At 38.2% G+C, this 20,174-nt stretch overlaps 1 protein-coding gene across 4 annotated transcripts in view; it reads right to left on the bottom strand.

Moving 5' to 3' along the window:
- LOC5567674 (zinc finger CCCH domain-containing protein 13) overlaps positions 1-20,174 on the bottom strand; it is a 483,331-nt gene that overhangs the window by 12,368 nt on the left and 450,789 nt on the right. For all 4 annotated transcript variants that reach the window (XM_021853276.1, XM_021853278.1, XM_021853277.1 and 1 more), the window contains 4 exons: positions 4,356-4,417; positions 3,093-4,009; positions 2,637-3,030; positions 2,418-2,569 (listed from right to left, as the gene is read on the bottom strand). In XM_021853276.1, coding sequence (XP_021708968.1) covers positions 2,418-2,569; positions 2,637-3,030; positions 3,093-4,009; positions 4,356-4,417 — 1,525 coding nt within the window. The remainder of the gene's footprint in view (positions 1-2,417; positions 2,570-2,636; positions 3,031-3,092; positions 4,010-4,355; positions 4,418-20,174) is intronic.

Here is a 20,174-nt window from a genome sequence, read left to right as displayed (position 1 = left end):
TGGACCTGCATGGTTTGGATATCGTTTTTATGATGTTTAAACGGGAACGACAGTTTGTCTTGACTCTTGAGAGCAAAAAAAAACGAATGTAGAAGACGATGTAGAAGAAAGTTTTTAAGGAAGCCGATCAGGTTAGCAGGGAAGCCCATTTCCGTCAGTTGTTTTAGTACCAACGGCGTCCATGTTCCATTGGACGCCTTGAAAATGTCCAGCGAGAAGAGGTATACATGCTGTTCTTTTGTCCACGTATCGTGAAGGAAATCTCCTAGGGAGGCGAAGTAAGAACCAGTGTCGTATCCCGACCTGAATGCATGCTGTCAATGCCCGAAGCGACCATCCGCTTCGAGCAGCTCTTTTAACCGACGGTAAATCATTCTCTCGACTACCTTCGAGAGGCAACACGTTAGAGATATGAGACGATATATTAGATGTGTCCCGAGAGGCCACGTTGGTTTTGGGAATAGGGATGACGATACTTTCTCTCCATTCGGTTGGGAATTATCGCTGCTGCACATACTCGGAGTTGAAGATGTTGGAGATTTTTCGGCTGAAAACTGTATCGTATGCATCGACGCTGACCAGACTATCAAAGTAGTTTCCCAAGGCTTCGGCAGCCGCAAAAGGTTTGGTTATCGTTAACCCTTGGATGTTCAGGGAAATCTGCATGATTTTCCTTTTACCGCTTAGGGCGTTAATCTGCCGAGGTTTGGGAAGGATTCATGGAATCAAGAAATTCTTCACAAGATAAGCGCTAGGCTGTCCTAAACGCCCAAACGCAACGTTAGCGGAACCAGTTCGCCAGAATGAATCACACCACCTCGACTGAGCTGTCAACGAATGAGAGTGAGCCAACACTCAAACCACAAGCAAGTAATAATTCATGCTGGCAAACCGGTTCCGCTTTCCGTTGCCGTTCCGCTATCATTGCGTTTAGGCCTTAAAGGTGGAACGACATTTTATGTTGACTGTTCGGTACATCCTGAGTTTATCTTCTTTTGCCGGATGGTCGAAATGGAGGCTCCCCTTTTAATTGCTTTCATGGCTTTCCGGCGTGCTTTAACGATGGAGCGGGTGACATCAGATCACAATCTAAGAGCTTCCATCCTGGTCTGCTGCTGCTTTTTGGGATGGCCGAGGCAGGTGCCTTTGTAATAACATTGGAAACGCTGGTTAAAGAAGCAGGTTCTTCTAATTCTAGAAGGCGATCGATGTTTGATTGCTAAATTTGCCAGTCCGCCCGATCGTCTGGTGACATCCCGGGGACCGTCTGATTAATCGGATAATGGAGTCTAGTAGCGTTGGGCAAATTTGATCAGAACATCGATGTTACTGAATCGATTTAAATGCCAAGCTCATATGGACATTAACAAAAACAAGCTTTCAAAATAAAACAAAATTAAGTTGCATATAATTGTTGAATTTCCCGGTTGAACTGCATTTGAATTTAAAAAATATATATTTAATACTTCATGGCTTATTCAAAGCTATGTCAACTTATTAAAAAAAATCCAATCAATTACATAATTTTTAATTTGAAATTGAATTTGAATTAAGAAAGTCGATTCGCCCGATTTTGAGTGCTCCAAACATCGATTCAAAAAATCGATTAATCGTAACAATAAAATCGATTTTTGAAACTTCAATTCCCATCCACGCAAGTTGGCGCAGGCGTGCCATAGGAACTTGTGAGCTATGGAGCGACTTGCCATTGATAAATCTATAGACGAAGTGACACGGCCGTTGTAGAAGGTCACCCACCTTCCCATGATTGAAGAATACCATGTCCAAATCTTCTAGAGAGTCAAGGATAGCTGTTCCTCGTGGATCTGTCCTATCGCCACCCCACTTTGGATGGTGTGCATTAAAATCTCCAAGGAGCAGTCGGTGCTCTGGAGTAGTCCTGATTATGTTTAAAATTTTCTATTTGGTTCCTGGGAGGGAGCAGCAAGGAAGGTAGGATATTTCGAGAACAAAGAAAACTGTCGAAGTTGTCGCTATAAATCCATCAGTGAATTTCAAAGAATTTTGTAAAAACCTTTCGGTATCGTTTTAGAATTTTTTAATGATGCTCAAAACAATCCGCAAGGCTTCTCAAGTTGAGTTATAGCTAAGAGTGTAACAAGAAATTCTATCAATAAATCAAGCATTAGCATCTCACAATGAAAAATAAATAAATAAAATAATTGATTCCCTTTAGTTCTGTCAGCAATCTTTTCTGAGCGTTGATGATAGCGAAAAAGTATCTCATTATTGCAATTGCTTAGAGACATTACCAGATTTTCGAATAGAACTTTTCTGAATTTTCAGTCATGTAGTTTGTGATCGTTAATAACAGTTGTTAGCACGTTAAGTTTATCTCAAATTATCCACCACCAAAGCAAGCACCCGTTAATCCATTATCCTTCAAAAGACCTTACCTGATCGGAACGCGGTGCACCGTTTCGTCGTCCGAGTAGAGTTCCGGCTCCTGCTGCTGCTGCAGCTCGTTCGAGAATCCGCTATCGTTGCTGCTATGCAGCGAGGCACTGGCAATTCCATTCCGGGAAACCTTCGGCTTGTTGGCCGATTGCTGGAAATACCAATTGATATACATGTACATCTAAGTTTCTTTGCATCGCTTGTCACTCTTCACTTACCGGTTTGTTAAAGTTCATCGTGGCCGACGGAGTCTTGCGCTTCTCAACCATCGGTGGTCCACCGGACGAGGAAAAACTGTTCGACTGAGGCACCCCCTGGGGTTTGCTATAGTTAGGCACTACCGGTGTCGGGACGGGTGCCGGAAGCTGCGGTGGCGGTCCCGGCTTGGGTGGCTTCTCGCCACGGGACAGTCGACGGAACTGCTTCGACTGCCTGTACTGGATGGTGTCGCCGAACATCCGCGTTGGCGATGCCTCATCGTGGTACGAGTTCGAGTTGTTCGATTTTAACGGCGGCGGCATCGATTCATCGACCAAGGTGCTTTCCAGCGATGAGTCCGGGGTATTTTCCACTTCGATCTCGCTAGGTGGGGCTTTGACCCATTCGCTGATGCTGAAATTGATCATAGATTACCCTTTATCCATCACTATCCTTACCCCAAACCCCATACAAACCTCTCCTTCTCCTCGCGCTCGTTCTCCGTGTACGCTATCGGGAACCACCCGAACTTCTGCGTTCGCAGATTCTCTCCGAACTGCCATCCCTTGGCGCGATCACCGACCAGAGCGATCTTGTCGCCCTCCAAGAAGCTCAACTGATTCTCACCGGAAGACAAATACGCGTACAGAGCCTTGACAGTCGGTCGTTCCCATTGGTTCGTATCCCCAGTAGACATGACGGAAACGTTGATCGAATGTCTAGGTCCACCGCTCATTCCTCCGACCAAAGTACTGGTGTTGCTGTTGTTGTTCAAGTTGAACTCCGATTTGGCACGGGGCATATGCATCATCGAGCTGTTCACCACATCTCCAAGCGATCTCATGTCCAAGCAAGAGGCATCGATTGACCTGGTTTTCCTCAGCTGTGAAGCAATCGACTGCGCATCGTCCTCGTCATCATCCATGTCCTTCAGCTGTTTGGTGGTAAACATGTTTTCGACATTTGGCGGCAAGAATTCACGGGTAGCGGCAACTTCGTTCCAATTATCCAAGGATTTTTCAATGATCATGTGTCCCGAGTGATGATATGCCATCCAGTGTTTCGCCAACGAGCATTGTCGTTCCAGTACAAATCCGTATCGTCGACGTTCCTGGGTCATGGCGTTCTTCAAGCTCTGTTCACAGAATTGATCCAACTTGTGTTTCTCTTCCTCGAACGTCTGAATACTTTTGATCTCCTTCTCGGCATCCTTCGGTGAGCTTTTAGAATTCTTCTTCCGGTATTTTTTCATGGTAGTGGCCGCTTTGGTGTATCCATCCGATCGAAGCTTATGCTGCTGAAGGAATTTCTTCTGCTCGAACTGGACCACCTTGGTGTCTTTCTCCAGATTGGTCTCCAGCGGCACCAGCAAGTCCACGTAGAAAGCTTTCAGCTGAAAGTGAAACAATCATTGAAGGTGGTTAGCAATCAATAATTTAGGAGGTGAAATCGCAGCCGTCCACTCCCCAGCTCCGCACAGGGGTCCGATTCGATCTCGTAGGTAATATATAGCTATGACTATTTGCGCACGGACTCACGAGTGTTCAGGTTGATTCGTTCTCCAGCCCTATTAGTAACAAGTAAATACCGGCTGTGGTCAAGAAGTTGGTAATATCGTGAAAACACAAATCATATAACTTCAATCTTGACCAGCAACCTCGTCGGTCGGGCTGTTCGGAGCAGAGGAGGTGAACTTGAGGTTGCGTGCGTTGCCAAGGCGAAACTTGGCGGAATCTTACAATGTTCATGTGCTGGTCCTGGATTTCTTTGTACACTCCGACAATGTTCATCAGGGCGGAACCTGTGGGCGACGGGTTGGCATCGATAACAAACATGCAAAGAAAGAACAGTAGGGAAAGAGAAAGGCAAATTTATTAATGATTATGTTGAGATTGGTGGTTGGGGTTGCTGCTGCTGTTGCTCCCATTGGGAATGGGCTGGCTGGACTGCTGGTGGAGAAAAATTTAAATTAGAGTGAAACCTATATGCGGTAAGCGGATGCTGGGCTGGCTTTTCTCTAGCATATGGATATAATGGTCTGGTAGGTGATGAAAACTAATAGTAGAAAACTAAATGAATAGTTTCAAATCAATAATATGAATAAGAAATCGATTCTCAGTTGGTTAAAAAGTGACAAAATACACTGAAAAGGATCCTTATCACTTAGGGAGACGGACCTGGTGTAGTGTTTAGAACACACGCCTCTCACGCGGAGGACCTGACCCCGAGATAGTCACTGACAAAAAAAAAGTTGGGGATGAGCTAGCCCAGGGCTAAAAATCTTGTTGATAAAGATAAAAAAATCCTTAACACTTTTTTTGCGTTTTCCTTATCACTTTACTTTGAACATGGCAGATTAATGTATGAATTGATTCGAATATTATGTTTCTGAAGGGAATTATTGTTAACTTTTCTAGATGATTCTCTTCTTGATACTTTTCTGTAGAACTCGTTGTAGCAATCCTTGTAAATTTTTTTGAAGAGTAACGGAATTATAAGCAAATATTCTTGAATCGAACAGTCGAACAGATAAGATCCAATATTACAGCAAATGATGCAAGTAAAATGTCATTGCCCACGTTTTCCAGAAATCCCCAAATGCGTTTGGTCTGAATTGATTTAACATCAATCAGTTTCTAGAACAAATCACACTGAAATCTGTTTACCGTATTTTTTTAGAAATAACAAAAAAGATTATTGAAAATTTTTAATCCTTTTTAAGTCCCTTAAAAATAAAAAGAAACATACAATTTCGGAATATATGCCAAAACTCAAATTGTCCTTATCGGACAAATGAAAACTCAAAATTAAAGTGGACAAAAACATTATAAAATTGTTTGAGGACACCTACAATTATTGGAATTTCCAAAACTTTGAATCACTCAAAGTTATCCCACAAAAAATGCCTTTTAAATCTCTGGAAAATCTCTGAAAACTTTTTTGAAGAAATGTTTTAAGCTAATTATAAAATAATCAAACGGACTTCCAGAAATATTCCAGAATATAAATATTTGTTTGGTCGAATCCCTAGATGATTTTCAGCAGAAATATAAAATTATATCTAAAAATATTATAAAACAATATCCAGGACATGTGAGTAGATGAATTTCTGGAATTTACTTATAGCTGTTGAAATTTTTTTTTCCCTGGGAGAGTGAAAAAACATTACCTTAGTTTTTTAATAAATATAGCAAGAGTAGATTATTACTGAAGTACGCCAATTGTGGTATTACAGAATACTTTTTTTTAATCTCGCCAGTAATTCGCTCTGGAATTACTGCAGATATCTTTGACACAATTTGCTCCCACTTTGGCAACATTCAGAGCCTTGAGCATATACTAAATCCAAGAGATCAAGCATTGGTGAAGAAGGGCAAAATGTACTCTGGAATCAAAAATGATTAATGTTTCAACTAAAGAATATCTTAAAAAATTTGTTTTGAGAACTCTAGGAGGTTTCCATATCAGGAGGAATAAATTACATCGTAGTTCAATGGAAAATTTTTAGCAGTAACTTTTGCAAAGAATTTCATGTCTAAAGAATTGCTGCAATTCCTACCGATGCCTTGAATCTTGAAAGTTCATTTTGAAACATACAAAACCCCTGGAGTAGATTTTGGTGTTATCCTGAGCAAGCAAAAAAGCTTAGTAATAGCAAATTCGATATACCGTAATCCGGGGTAACATTGATCAGTTTTTAGAATATTTCTTAAATATTTCGTCCAAAAATGTAAATGTTGTGAGTTTTATATTTTTAAAACAAGTACTGCCACCCATAGCTCGTGACTATATACTGTATTTTGTTTTTTTGGAGGATTTAAGCATGTTTACAAAAATATTTTATGTGATTTTTTCATTTAGCTGATATGGGGTAACATTGATCATCCATGTAAACAACGTTCGGTAATAGTGAAAATGTCATTACTTACATAAATCATGGCCCCTGAAGCCGAATATGATGTCCAAACGCTTACATCTCATTTACTTTTTGAGTTATTTTAAAAATAAAAACACCTCGAATAGCGGAATACACCTAAAGGTAGGCAATTTCCTAAGAGAATTCTACATTCTTAACAGTAATTCGTTAATGTTGCCCAATTGAACATACTTATAAAAGTTTTGACAGCGGAATCGTTTTTGGCGATGCCATTTTTAGTGAGAACCGCATTTTCCTTGCTCATATCGCTTGCAGAACTTATGTGAGACATGAATCTTTGGTAGTGTCATTCTTAACCGTTGAAAACATTGTTTCGCAAACTTGACAAATTTACGCATAAAGTTAAAGCAATTTTTGCAAAAATCTTAATTTTTAATAGCTTATAAATATACGAAAGAGAAGCAACATTCATGCTTTGGAAATGTTTCATCAATAAATGACGATACCAACTTATTACGAGATGAGTCATTCCGATCAATGTTACCCCGCTGATCAATGATACCCCAGATTACGGTAGTTAGTAAGCTTGAAGGGATACTAACCTAGATATTAACTGGTCAAATATAAGAGATAAAAGATCTGGAAATTATATCTAAAATTTAGTCCTGGAATAACATTGGCATATAGAATTTAGCTTTACCAACAGCTGCGATCTACACATTAGATTCGAAAACATCACATTTTGCTTTGGTTCAGAAGCTCCATGAACAAAATTTTGATATTATCTTCAGATCTTTTATCCCTTAAATCAATTAAGTCAATATTACGTTTTGATTGTCAGAACTTCACTTCAACTCGGGATATAATATGAATATTTCTGGAACAAATCAAGTCATACTTGGAGCAATTTTTTAAGTTCTTGGGAAATTACTAAACCCAAAGAAGTATGCTTTGATGAAAAAGGGCAAAATGTGCTCTGGAATAAATAATGACTAACGTTTTAGTTCTAGAATTTATTTAAAAAGGAGTGTTTTGGCCAGGACGTCTTTCCCTACATTGTGTGTTTTTACTTTGGACGGGCAACGAATCAAACGATCGACTTTTACACGCTACTGATTTATTGCCACCGAGAGGCAGTGTGCCTAGAGGCCCAGATAGCCGTAGCGGTAGACAAATCTTTCAGAAATCATGGAAAACTTGTTTTACTCTCTCTAGTACAGCTATTCATATCTCGACTATAATTTTCAGGAGGTTTGGTAAAAAGTAATCGGAACATTTGCCTACTCTCTTACAGCATCCTTAAGGAAGATAACCTAGAGGATTTGGAAATCTTTTTGACGTAGGACTACGTCTTTCTTCTCTATGCAGGAGTGAAATTGGAATTTCAAAACCAAGAGCGTTACGTTGGCATCAAATATTTTAAACGTTTATAGCTTTTTGCTGGCTTAACGAAATTCCTTGATTAGCACCTTAATCGTAAGACAAGGCATCAAAGGTTCATGTCGTTTACTTACTGAATCCCACATTTCTGTCCAAATAGTTTAGTAACTGTTTTTTGTAACGTTGATTTCAAGCAAATCTATAAATAGGGGTGCTAGAGAAAAGTTAACGTCATTTGCTTTTCACTCTCCGATTGGATCGCATCTCAGCAGGAAACAGATCGGCTTGCTCTGACCGGGCGTGCTTCTCAGGCACAGACATCGATAGCGATGGCCCCCGTTTGTCTTGCTTCGCTCAAATCAAACTGACCGTCGACCGACCGAGAAAAGATGCCGTCCGAAGCCAGATCCATCACCGCTGCTGCCGCTTAGAAGAAGTAGAGAAAGCAGTCCACAGAAGAATGAGATGGTTGTGGCTCCCATCGCAGCCTTAAACGAACGGAACGGGTCCTCTCTGCAGGTGATCGAGTAATACATCGGCGTAAACTGCAACTGCGATGTCGGCAAGATTGCAAAATTGGCAAGAGTGAAGTGAAATCTCGGGAAACTGTGGCTTTGGCTGGCATCCGAGAAGAAGGAGAAAAGGCCTACCAAGTTTCAAAGACCGTCATGATGAATAAGACTCCGAAGAAGCCGCCACCGCAAACCTCATCGGGCGAGGAGGATTGCAACCAGTGCGCCGTCAAAATGTGTCCATGTTACTCGAATTCAACAATTCAATCGGCCCTTTTCAGGACCAATGAATGTGTACTAAAGAATTATTAGTGTAATATTTCCTAATGTGTTTACCACATACTTGCTATAATCTTTTTATTCATCTCGTAGCATTATACAATATTTGATTTACAAATAATTGACAATACGGCAATTTGAGGATGTTTCCGAGGACGCTACTGCAGTGCCATCGGTATGCAATAACAGCATAATACTCATCTTGTACTTCCTTTGCCAAGCCATCAATTTCATATACCGTAAAACGGGGTATCTTTGATAATGCGGGTAACGTTGATAGTGCGTAACCCACCACATACTAAACGAAATATCATAATTTCTGTTAATCGGTTAAGCAAAACGAATGCAAAACTGAAGACTATTAGTATGACACTCCATATAAAAGCTGTTTTCATTTGAATCGAGACCATTTGAGGCTTTTTACACAAATATTAAAAATTGACACAATTTTAGCATTTTTGAAACGCAATCTGTTCAACGATCACTATTTGATGTACTTTTGAATAGTTGGCCACTTATATTTGGCAGCCTAGTTATCATAGAACTTGAATACGGTCTCAAATCTCTTAGCGAAAAGCATTTTCACAAACTGGGACCATTTTTGTAATCTAAGTCAGAAATTTCCATATAACGTTAAACGCCTATAGGTATGCAATGCACTATAAATGTTCGTTATTCATTCAATTTTGTTCGATGCATACTCCATTATCAAAGTTACCCCAAAACAGAAAACCGAATTTCGATTATATGAAAAATTATATATCCATTCAAAATAAATCTTTTGGCAATCTATCAACAGCAATCGATAGGTAGGATGCCAGTACTTGTTTTAAGAATGTAAATTATAGTTCTTTGAAACAGCATGCATAAATATTCAAGTTTTCTTCGAAAAAACTATCAAAGTTACCCCGTTTTACGGTAGTCTATTTTCCAGATCAGAAAGCGAAGCATTCGAAAAGGAGGATCATCATCTGCTATTCTAAGGGTATAAAGCATACTCCCTAAGTTGAATTCGGTTTCATTCTATTTTCGCTTTCGAGTTGGTAAGAGCTCCGCCAAACCTGCTATGCCAAACCTATTACCTGTGCCACAGAGCTCTTGATCATCATGTTGCTGCAAATCCAGCGTCCAGTTTGTCTAGTAGAAGCGTCCATCGTCATCGTCACAGTAAACCTCATCGGACGCCTTTTCAGGGCCAACAAAAGTATCCCATAGAATCAATTGTTTAATATTACCCAATGTGTTTACCACATACTTGCTATAATCTCTTTAATCTTCTCGTAGCATCATACAATAGCTGATTTGTTATGCACAACTAAAAAAATGTTGTAAATTTAAGTTTATTTTCATGCACATATATGGAGCATAAAAAACCTAAATTTCAACGATCAATCTATTACATTTATTAATTATTTCTGTCTGAGTTCGATTCTCGGTTGGTCCAGGATCTCTTCGTAATTGGAATTTCCTTGACTTCTCTGGGCATAAAGTCTCATCGTACCTGCCACACGATGTATGAATGCGAGAATGGCAACTTTGGCAAAGAAAGCTCGCACTTAAAAACTGTTGAAGTGCTCATTGAATACAATGCTGAGAAGCAGGCTCTGTCCCAGTGAGGGTGTTATTCTAAGAAGAAGAATTGACAATACGGCAAATTGAAATTTATGGTGGCGATGACGATATCGATGACTGTGGCACTTCTTCGCACGGAGAGCTCCTCACAGTTCTTAAAATCACAAATCATTACATTCTGAATTATAACTAAAGGAAGGTTGCAATTACGACAATTGACTTAAATTCAAATGCAGCAAATCACATGGCGTAGTTAACGTCATGCGGTCGTGTCTCGTACACAACCCCACTGATTTTTTAAAGTATTTTACTTTGAAATACGAAACTCTTAAAAAGCTTCCAGACCAAATGACAGATCTCCCTTAAAACCATAACGTAATTAAATACTCCAGTGTTTGGATTTTGATCAGTATAAGCCGATCGAACCATATTCGAAGAGTGTTACAGTTCGCGAGCCATAACGAGAGCGTTCAAGAGCAGCAACTCTCACGGCTGCAACAGTATCGAGACATTCTGGTGATATATGTTTTACATTAAATTGGTAATAACTTTCATATTTTCAGGTAATGCAGCCTTTAACAATCTAATTATAATCTATTGGATCATCGAACACCCCTTTGATTGCAAACATAGCACAGAAAATGGGAAATATTCCCTTATGTTTCTAGATCAAAATGAGAGTGGGTCAGCGAATGCTACATTGCTACAAGTGTCGACACACAGTGATCGGAGCCAAATAGTGGGTGGGGTGTGTCTGTCTTGCTTTCGTTCATGGCTCGTTATCTTCCACGAACGATAAGTGTCATGCGTGTTGTATGAATGCAGGCGGTTAAATGGGATGAAATTATGGCTCGTGTGTCAACGATCGTTAAATTTTCCAAAGCCTGGAATACTCACAATCACAGAACCTATCATCCTATCATCTGCAAAAAGCTACCGCATCGTTGTTAGAGTCTGACCCAGATTTAATCGAAGTTGTTTACATAGTAGTCCTACGTCAACCCCGCGGTAGTATAACAGACATTACCCACCCCATTTTTTGCATTGGATTCATGAAGAAAATGCTGTGATTGGACATACACGCTTCTCTATTGCTGCCCTAGACTTGAGTAGAACGGGTAACATCTAAAATTATGTAAAACCAGTATGAATTAGATAGACCATTTTTGACCAAATAATATAATTTCATCACATCCACTACATATGGTAAGTAATGGGCTTAAGTGAACTAATAGACCAACTATGATAGATTAAGAGTGGAAGCAAGTCAATGAGAATATATACTAAGATGTAGGACAAATATTCTTATTGCAAGCAAATAAAGATTCAACTAAGGAGTACGAGGATAGTGACGGGCCTGGAAAAAGCGGTACCCATTCGCGACTACGGAGATAATTACCACCATTGATTTTTTGCGTGTAGCTCCGATTTTTTTACATGGCAAAGAATTGAAAATCAATTTTCAAATGCTTAAAAATAAATCAAAACACAATTAAATTAAATTATATTAAATGTACGGGGTTGGCCTTTCGATAAGTTATACTGGCCATAAAGGCATAACTGTAACATATAGGAAAAGTAGGTATTGAGAAAAAAACACTCAAAGTGTGAAGTTTGCCTTCTCATACAAATGTTCATAGTTTTCAGGTACATTTCGCATATCATATTCATTTAGGTTATGCAGATTACTCATTTTGTATTTATTGATCAGCAAAAAAATATGAACTTGAATATATTTCAAGTTTTGTAACTATTATTGGGGTTCAAAGCTCACTTAGAAACTGTCATGCCTTTTTATTTCAACAGGCGGCTACACTAACTTCATATTTTTCCACAATATTTTCAAACGAAGTATGTCAATTTTTAAATACATAGTAAACTATGTACTATATACATGAATGTTGCAATGAAAAAAATTGTTCTTCGAAAATCTATACGGGACAGTTAGGTACTTATAGGCAGTAAGGAAGCAACAGAATATTTGTAAAAAAAAAAATATAAATATCAAAATAATAGTCTATAATCTAGCCCATCAAAAGTCTGTCAACATGTACTGAAACAAAAAAAAAAATATTAAATTTTCGACGCTTCACGCATCGAGTAAACTTTCTTCAGATGGCAGCACCGTACCTTCTTAGATGCGAATAGATCATTAAAATAACTAAAACGGTCGCTATGGAAAGCATAGATAGCGCCACCGTAGCCTTGTGTGTTTGACAGAACAGCAATGGTAAATCCCATATACAGTGGCGCCTTTGTTTTGATGCGGTGAGCACTGACAAAAACTACATTCAATGATCCATTTGACCACCAACCCCGTCAAACAAACATCACTTTACGATTGTTATAAAAGTTAGTCACATATGGATATTTTTAGTTCCAATTCACATGCTTTTAACACACCTAGTATCGAATTCTTACCCCGCAGGTGGGTTGAAGGTTCGTTTTAGACAATCAATGTTAAATAGGGATAAATAGGGTGCAGAGCTACTTGGTTACTTGCATGATTCACTTTGGCATGAGGAATAAGAAGCACTATTGTGGTCTCATGTTTGGCCACAGTAGCTTTCAAAAAACCCCACTGCCGAAGTGAATCAAAAGTGCCAAGAATAGGATCCGATCCTATACCAACACAAGCCTGTTGAAAAATAAATGGAACTTTATTGCTCATAATGTATACGTGTATATAGGTACAATTTTTCAATAAAAAAATGAAAGTTCACAGCAAGACGGGGTTGGTGGTCTGATGGCTACCGCTTCTGCTTCATATGCAGAAGGTCATGGGTTCAATCCCAGGCCCGTCCCTTTCCTCGTACTTTGTAGTTGTATATCTCTCACTTGCTTCTATCTTCCATTCTAAATATATCACACTCAAAACTATTCGTTCATAGCAAACGCTAGAACCAGAGACGGACAAAAAACCGTTTCCCTAACGCTTCCTACTTCCACGCGCACGCCTTTCTTACGCCTGATACATAGGCAGTCTGCTAACCACAAAAGCAAACCTCTCTGCCATGCCTTTCCCCCAATCCATACACTCCCGCATGAACTGACGTGGATGCAGTGGAATATACGGTCTACGTGGGAGTCAGTTCAATGCATCATCAATTCCTCCCCCTTCCCCTCATTGGTCTGCATTCTGACGTGGCAGGCGCCATTGTTGCCTAAAAATAGAAGATCACCAGCACTTATACACTGAGGATGCCTGTTAGTCCCAAGCAGTCATTCGGTTGGTTCCTTGTGTAAGTGCAGCTGATCTGGCGATACTGGAGTGCATCCACGGGCGGCCAATCAAGCTCAAGCTCAAGCTCAAGCTCAAAAATGAAAGTTCACAGCAATGCGCTGATCAGAAAAACGTAAATGAGATGTAATGTTGCAAAGAATTTAATTTCATCCTATTTCAGTGAACCAGCAGCGTCCATCAAGGCAGATGAATACTAAGAACGGTAACACTGCGGAACACATTTTTGTCTCAGGCACCAAAATACCGCTATTTACAAAATTGAGGGTTGCTGAATCCAATGCCATTTTCAATAGTATCATAGCACGTCTTGTTTTTGATGTATTGACTGTTGAAAATGTGAAATTTGACTATTTCAGCTAACTTGCATGCAAGTTTTCCTATTTATTCGCTTTATTTGCTACAGAATCCAAACTTCATGTGTATAACAATTATTATCACCAAAGTTAAAAATACTTTCGATGCTCAGAAGCTATTTTTCTATTTTGCCATATAAGAGAAACGAAGAATTTTGTATAGAGATTGCAAGCATGTTGGATAATTTCACTCAAATTATATCTGAAATGTAAATTGAAGTCATATATTGTATGCTTGGTGGATTCGATCACAAAAAAGTTTGATAAATCATACTTTAAATTTTATGTAAACATCCATGAAAACAGTATTTTATACAACTTTGCGACCTGTAGCTAAAAATTTGTGACGTGCTGGAGCATTCTGAGAACGGTATCAGATACAGCCATCCCAAATCTACTATGTATAGTTACATACATCTTCTTCTTCTCTTCTTTCTGGCGTTACGTCCCCACTAGGACAAAGCCTGCTTCTCAGCTTAGTGTTCTTACGAGCACTTCCACAGTTATTAACTGAGAGCTTACTATGCCAATGACCATTTTTGCATGCGTATATCGTGTGGCAGGTACGAAGATACTCTATGCCCTGGGATGTCGAGAAAATTTCCAACCCGAAAAGATCCTCGACTGGTGGGATTCGAACCCACAACCCTCAGCTTGGTCTTGCTGAATAGCTGCGCGTTTACCGCTACGGCTATCTGGGCCCCTTAGTTACATACATGAGACACGCAAAAATGTATTTTTGTTACGCTGTGTAATATATTCATTACCTTCGTTGTGAATGATAGAACGGTAGAAATGCTCGTTCAAAAAAGCTCGACGATAGACGCAAATATGCAAATATTAAATTAGAATGTTTAGCTAGAAAAACCTAATCATGCCGAAAAAAAAAACTCTTTGGCGCAATGAATTCTTCATCGGTACAGCATCTTGTTGATAAAAATAATCATAATCAACCAGAACCGGTACCGAACCGCAATTCGTTCTGTAAATTTAATTTCGAAAAGCAGCCTGACTGGATTTACATCCGAGCAGGGGGAAAACAATTTTCCATTCAAGCATTCAGACAGGAAAGATGGAAACGCAAAATTAAATCAACAATCAGATAAACCATCACATTATCAAAGTGGAACGGGCTGACGGTGAGCGTTTCGTTTTTTACTCAGAGGGGATATGGTGCTAAATGTAGCTGTAACCAATACCATTTCCCAGAATAACGTTCAATTCGCAAAGTTTCCATGAATGAGCATCATTCTATGGAAACGCTTTCGAAGACGAAGAGCAAAACATTTTCTTTACGGTTGAACCATCTTAACTTTTCCTTTTCGTTCATTTTGTACCGTTTTCCTCCGCTTGATTGTTCTATGTTTGCAGAAAAGAAAATGGCAATCGACTTAGGCGCGGAGTAAAACCCGGAGTCTGTATTCGGTTGAAGTGATTTTCCAGGAAACTGCTGAAGAGGATGACGAATACATATTGCGAAGGAGGGACAGTGGGAAGTGTCTTCAATTGGAGCTGCTGTCGAACATTGTGGAAGGCTGCTGTTCTTTTTGATTCCGAAGGAAGAATTAAGAGTCGTGAATAACAAATAAAGCGTTGTGAAGTGTCTTCCGGTTGCACTGTGGTTTGATGCTTGGCTTTTTCATCTGCTGATTGATCGAAAAATAAAATTTAATTCACAGACAACAAGGGGGATGTTTTTCCCACCGGGAAAAAAGCCAATAAACCACAGCCGTGACGCCGAAGGCAATGTTTGGGAAAATATGAACATCGATATATTAAGCACGATTCGAACAAGTAAAACATTTCAATTGCAGTAGGGGGAAGGGCTGTTTAATATGTTTAATATAGTCCTCCATCGGTGCGCACACCTATTAAATCCATCAGGATCAGCATCGGTGTTTGCCAGAAGGTAGAAAAAAATAACTTTGGAGAATGGTGTTGATACTAGGGTGGTAAAAGAAGTGCTATGGAAAACTTAATTGATTAAAAACCAATATTTTTCCTTTCAAGAATTCATAAGACGATACGGAAAACTTCCTATCGTGGCAAAAATGGAACTTTCTGGACGTTTTAAAAAACCTTCGAACATTATAATAGGACGTTTTGTAAAATGTTATCGGATAGTAAGGGGAAACTTTTTCCGGGCATTTTGGAAAAACTTAAAACCACCATTTATAAAAAACATACTTCGAATATTTTGATTTCTTCACCACGGCTTTATGAAACTTACTCCGGGAATTTTCGGAACAGCAGCGGCGCAAAGAAATTCTGCGCACGTACAGTCACCCCACGCAGTTGAATCACCCACAATTTATGAATCAGCTGACTTCAAAAGACAAAATTATTATCAAACTTGTCACAAAACATCACAGAATTATTTTTACTGATAAGAAACTATGTGTAAAAATAATTCTGTGAAGTTTTGTGACAAGTTTGATAATAATTTTGTCTTTTGAAGTCAGCTGATTCATAAATTGTGGGTGATTCAACTGCGTGGGGTCACTGTACCTCAAAAATCCGGATCTATCTCATCGTGCCATTAGCTATAGCATCGTGTTAAGGATCACAATCGGGTAGTCCAAGCTTTGAAGAGAAATCCCAACAGTTTAGTTCGAGATGTGTTGAAGAAACTGAACTATCCAAAACTTTCGTGCAAGATGCAAAAAACGTGAAGGACTACATACGTACAAGATCCAAAAGGCACCTAATCGCGATGAACGGTGTAGAATACAGCAGGTAAAACACGTGCATGGAAGTTCTACACTCATACGAAAACACATTGCGTTGTTATGGATGATGAGACATATGTAAAAGAAGTCTTCCGGAAGCTTCCGCGGCTCCAGTTTTTCACTACTCATCATAAATTCGATGTCCCTGAGGACGTTAGAAAGCAGAAGATGTCAAATTTTGTCAAAAAATATATGATTTGGCAAGCAATTTACTCGTGTGGAAAGCGGAGCACCCCATTCGTGACAACTGGAACGGTCCATGGGCAGGTGTACCCAAAGGAATGCCTCCAAAAGCGTCTATTTCCGCTTCTGAGGTCACACAATGGTCCTACAATTTTCTGGCTGCATTTGGCCTTGTATCAATACTTGAAAGAGGTTTTGGATTGGTACAAGGCTAAGGAGGCCAATTTCATGCCGAAGCATCTCAACCCCCGGAACGCACCGGAACTGCGACCAATCGGAAAGTACTGAACCATCATGAAGCAGGCACTTCAGAAGCATCCTAAGGAAGTGAAATCGGAGGAAGATATGAAGAAAAAATGGACTGCTACGCAAAAAAGTAGGTCCAAGTTTTTTTTTGCGTGCTGACCATGAGTGTGAAAAGAAAAGTTTTTGCATTTGCATATGGAATTGAAATGGAAAGAAACAAACATGGGAAAATATTCACAACATGTTTTATTTTACTTCCTGCAAGTTTGAAGATGATTGCTTGAACGTGCGAGTTTTGCCAAATATTTGTGTATGTTGCAATTTGATTCCGTACACCATTTAATCTGGAAGAATCGGAAACCCATTTCAGATAACCTTCTTTGGACGTTGTGACAAATTTCTATCGGATATTTTGAAAGATTCTTTTTCTCCGACATTTTGGAAAGATACACGAAGTCAGGGTTTCCCAACCGGTTGTCCGCCGTCCCCTAGGCGGGGCATGGCGACTTATCAGGGGTTCCGCGAAGCATGTTTTTTTTTAAATATTTATAGTAAATTTCTGCATATTTTCGAACTTTTGTAACTTTTTGGAAATTTGTTTATATATTGAGCATCTAAACCCGGCAGATTTCACGAGATTCGTTATGAAAGGTTCGATTTTTTTTCCGGAAATTTTTGGCGGACTAGGGAAAGTGTGCCAGTTATGGCTATAGTGGTTTTCTATTTGGCCATATGTGAATTCTCGAAAGTTTTCACATTTTGTATACTTTTGAATGTTTTAACATCAAGATATATTTGATATCAAACTACTGAAACTCTCAGAATGATTAAAAAATTGAAAACAATCAAATTATCATGTATGGCGAAATAGGGAACCATTATGGCCATAACTGGTACACTTACCCTAGAGGCGGGATTAGAGAATTTCACTGCTCTCACTCAAAACATTATTGTTCTTTTTTCGAATCTTCAAGCAGGTTGTTTGATAACATTTTCGACTTATGTGATATCTCTGGTCCTTGATAGGTTTTTGAGAAGAATTTAAGTGTGTTTTAGTAGAGTTTCTGGTTGAAATTTCAAGGAATTCTCCCAACGTCCGTAAGTTGGCTCCTAATAAGCCCGTCAGCAAGTTTTTAAAACATTTTAAGCAGATACAACTGGTATTGTTTGATTCCAACCTTTCTTTGTAAAATATTTCAAATTCCTGTGAATGTCTTTGACGAATTGGTAATGGATTTTTTTTTTCTAAATCGTTACTCTTCTTCACTGATCTGTTATATTTTTATGGAAAATCACAGCAGAATTCTCGAATTATCTGTAGTGGTGTAAAAGTGCGATTTTGGGCGTGCCTGCCAAAATTATCTGTTGATTCATTTTGAAATTTATGTAAGGTTTCATTAACTCTTCTACCAGCAGTTTCATTTTTACCCGCAAAAATATTGAAATCGCGTTTTTTTTCTCAATAGTTTTGCACCATATTGTCACAAGTTCTCAAAAAAACTCTTCTAGTTTGAGAATCTGTGTCGTTATGCAGCCATTCCATGAAAAACCGATCTAGTGGGTCTCCGAATTCCGTGAAAATTTGCTATTTTGTTCCTTATCCGAAATAAGGATACACATATTTTTGGATTTTTTGATTAGGGTGACCATTTCCGAAATAGGGTGACCAGAAAAATTCCGATTTTGCAAAATTATTATTTTTAAAATAATTATAACTTTTGAACCGTTCGACCGATTTTCAATCTTTTTGGACGAAATGAAGGCTAAAGATTTTGACTTTTCAGGAAAAATATAGAATTTTACAAAAACTGTGTTTTTTACATGAAAAAACTCAATAGTTTCCGTTTTTTCGTGTTTTGAAGGCCTCGCGACCAAAGGGGCCATCGCTGTTCTCATTTTTTGTTGAAAGTTCAGAAAATTTTACGTTTACTGTCAAATTTTCAGCGATGCCTGTTTTTTAGTTTTTGAGATATATATTTTTGAAAATAAAAAATCGGTCATTTTTCATCGGTACACACTGTAGGTCTCAGCGCATTAGATTTATAATGTTTAAAAAAATTATAACTTTTGAACAGCTTAACCGATTTCCAATCTTTTTGTATGGAATGAAAGCTTAAGATTTCAACTATTCAGACAAAATTGAAAAATCTGATAAAAATATGTTTAAACGTGAAAAAAATATAAAAAATTCTAGTTTTTTTAGAAATTTTCATATATTTTAATGTAATTTTTTTTTACAAAGTTTTCTAATTTTTCTAGTTGAGACCTTAAGCTTTCATTCCATAAAAAAAAAGATTGGAAATCGGTTGAGCTGTTCAAAAGTTATGATTTTTTTTAAACATTACAAATCTAATGCGCTGAGATCTACAGTGTGTGCCGATGAAAATGACCGATTTTTTATTTTCAAAAAAATATATCTCAAAAACTAAAAAACATACATCGCTGAAAATTTGACAGTAAACGTAAATTTTTCTGAACTTTTAAGAAAAAATGAGAGCAGCAATAGTTTCTTTGGTCCCGAGGCCTTCAAAACACGAAAAAACGGAAACTATTGAGTTTTTTCATGTAAAAAACACAATTTTTGTTAAATTTTATATTTTTTCCGAAAAGTCAAAATCTCTAGCCTTCATTTGGTCCAAAAAGATTGAAAATCGGTCGAACGGTTCAAAAGTTATAATTTTTTTAAAAATAAAAATTTTGCAAAATCGCGATTTTTCTGGTCACCCTATTTTGGAAATGGTCACCCTAATTAAAAAATCCAAAAATACGTGTATCCTTATTGCGGATAAGAAACAAAATAGCAAATTTTCACGGAATTCGGAGACCCACTAGATCGGTTTTTCATGGAATGGCTGTATATATATAAAATTGAAAAATCCGATAAAAATATGTTTAAACGTGAAAGAATAAATAAAAAATTTTTTTTAGAAAATTTCATACATTTTAATGAAAAAAAAAACTTTTCAAAGTTTTCTACTTTTTTCTATTTTTTCTGAAAAGTTGAAATCTTAAGCTTTCATTCCATAAGAAAAGATTGGAAATCCGTTGAGTTGTTCAAAAGTTATGATTTTTTTAAACATTAAAAATTTAATGCGCTGAGATCTACAGTGTGTGCCGAAGAAAAATGACTGATTTTTTATTTTCAAAAAAATTTATCTCAAAAACTAAAGACCATACATCGCT

This window comes from Aedes aegypti, chromosome 3 (assembly GCF_002204515.2).
Source record: "Aedes aegypti strain LVP_AGWG chromosome 3, AaegL5.0 Primary Assembly, whole genome shotgun sequence".
Classification (NCBI taxonomy): domain Eukaryota; kingdom Metazoa; phylum Arthropoda; class Insecta; order Diptera; family Culicidae; genus Aedes; species Aedes aegypti.
Note: the sequence above shows the minus strand (reverse complement) of the source record. Positions and strands in the feature narration are given on the sequence as shown.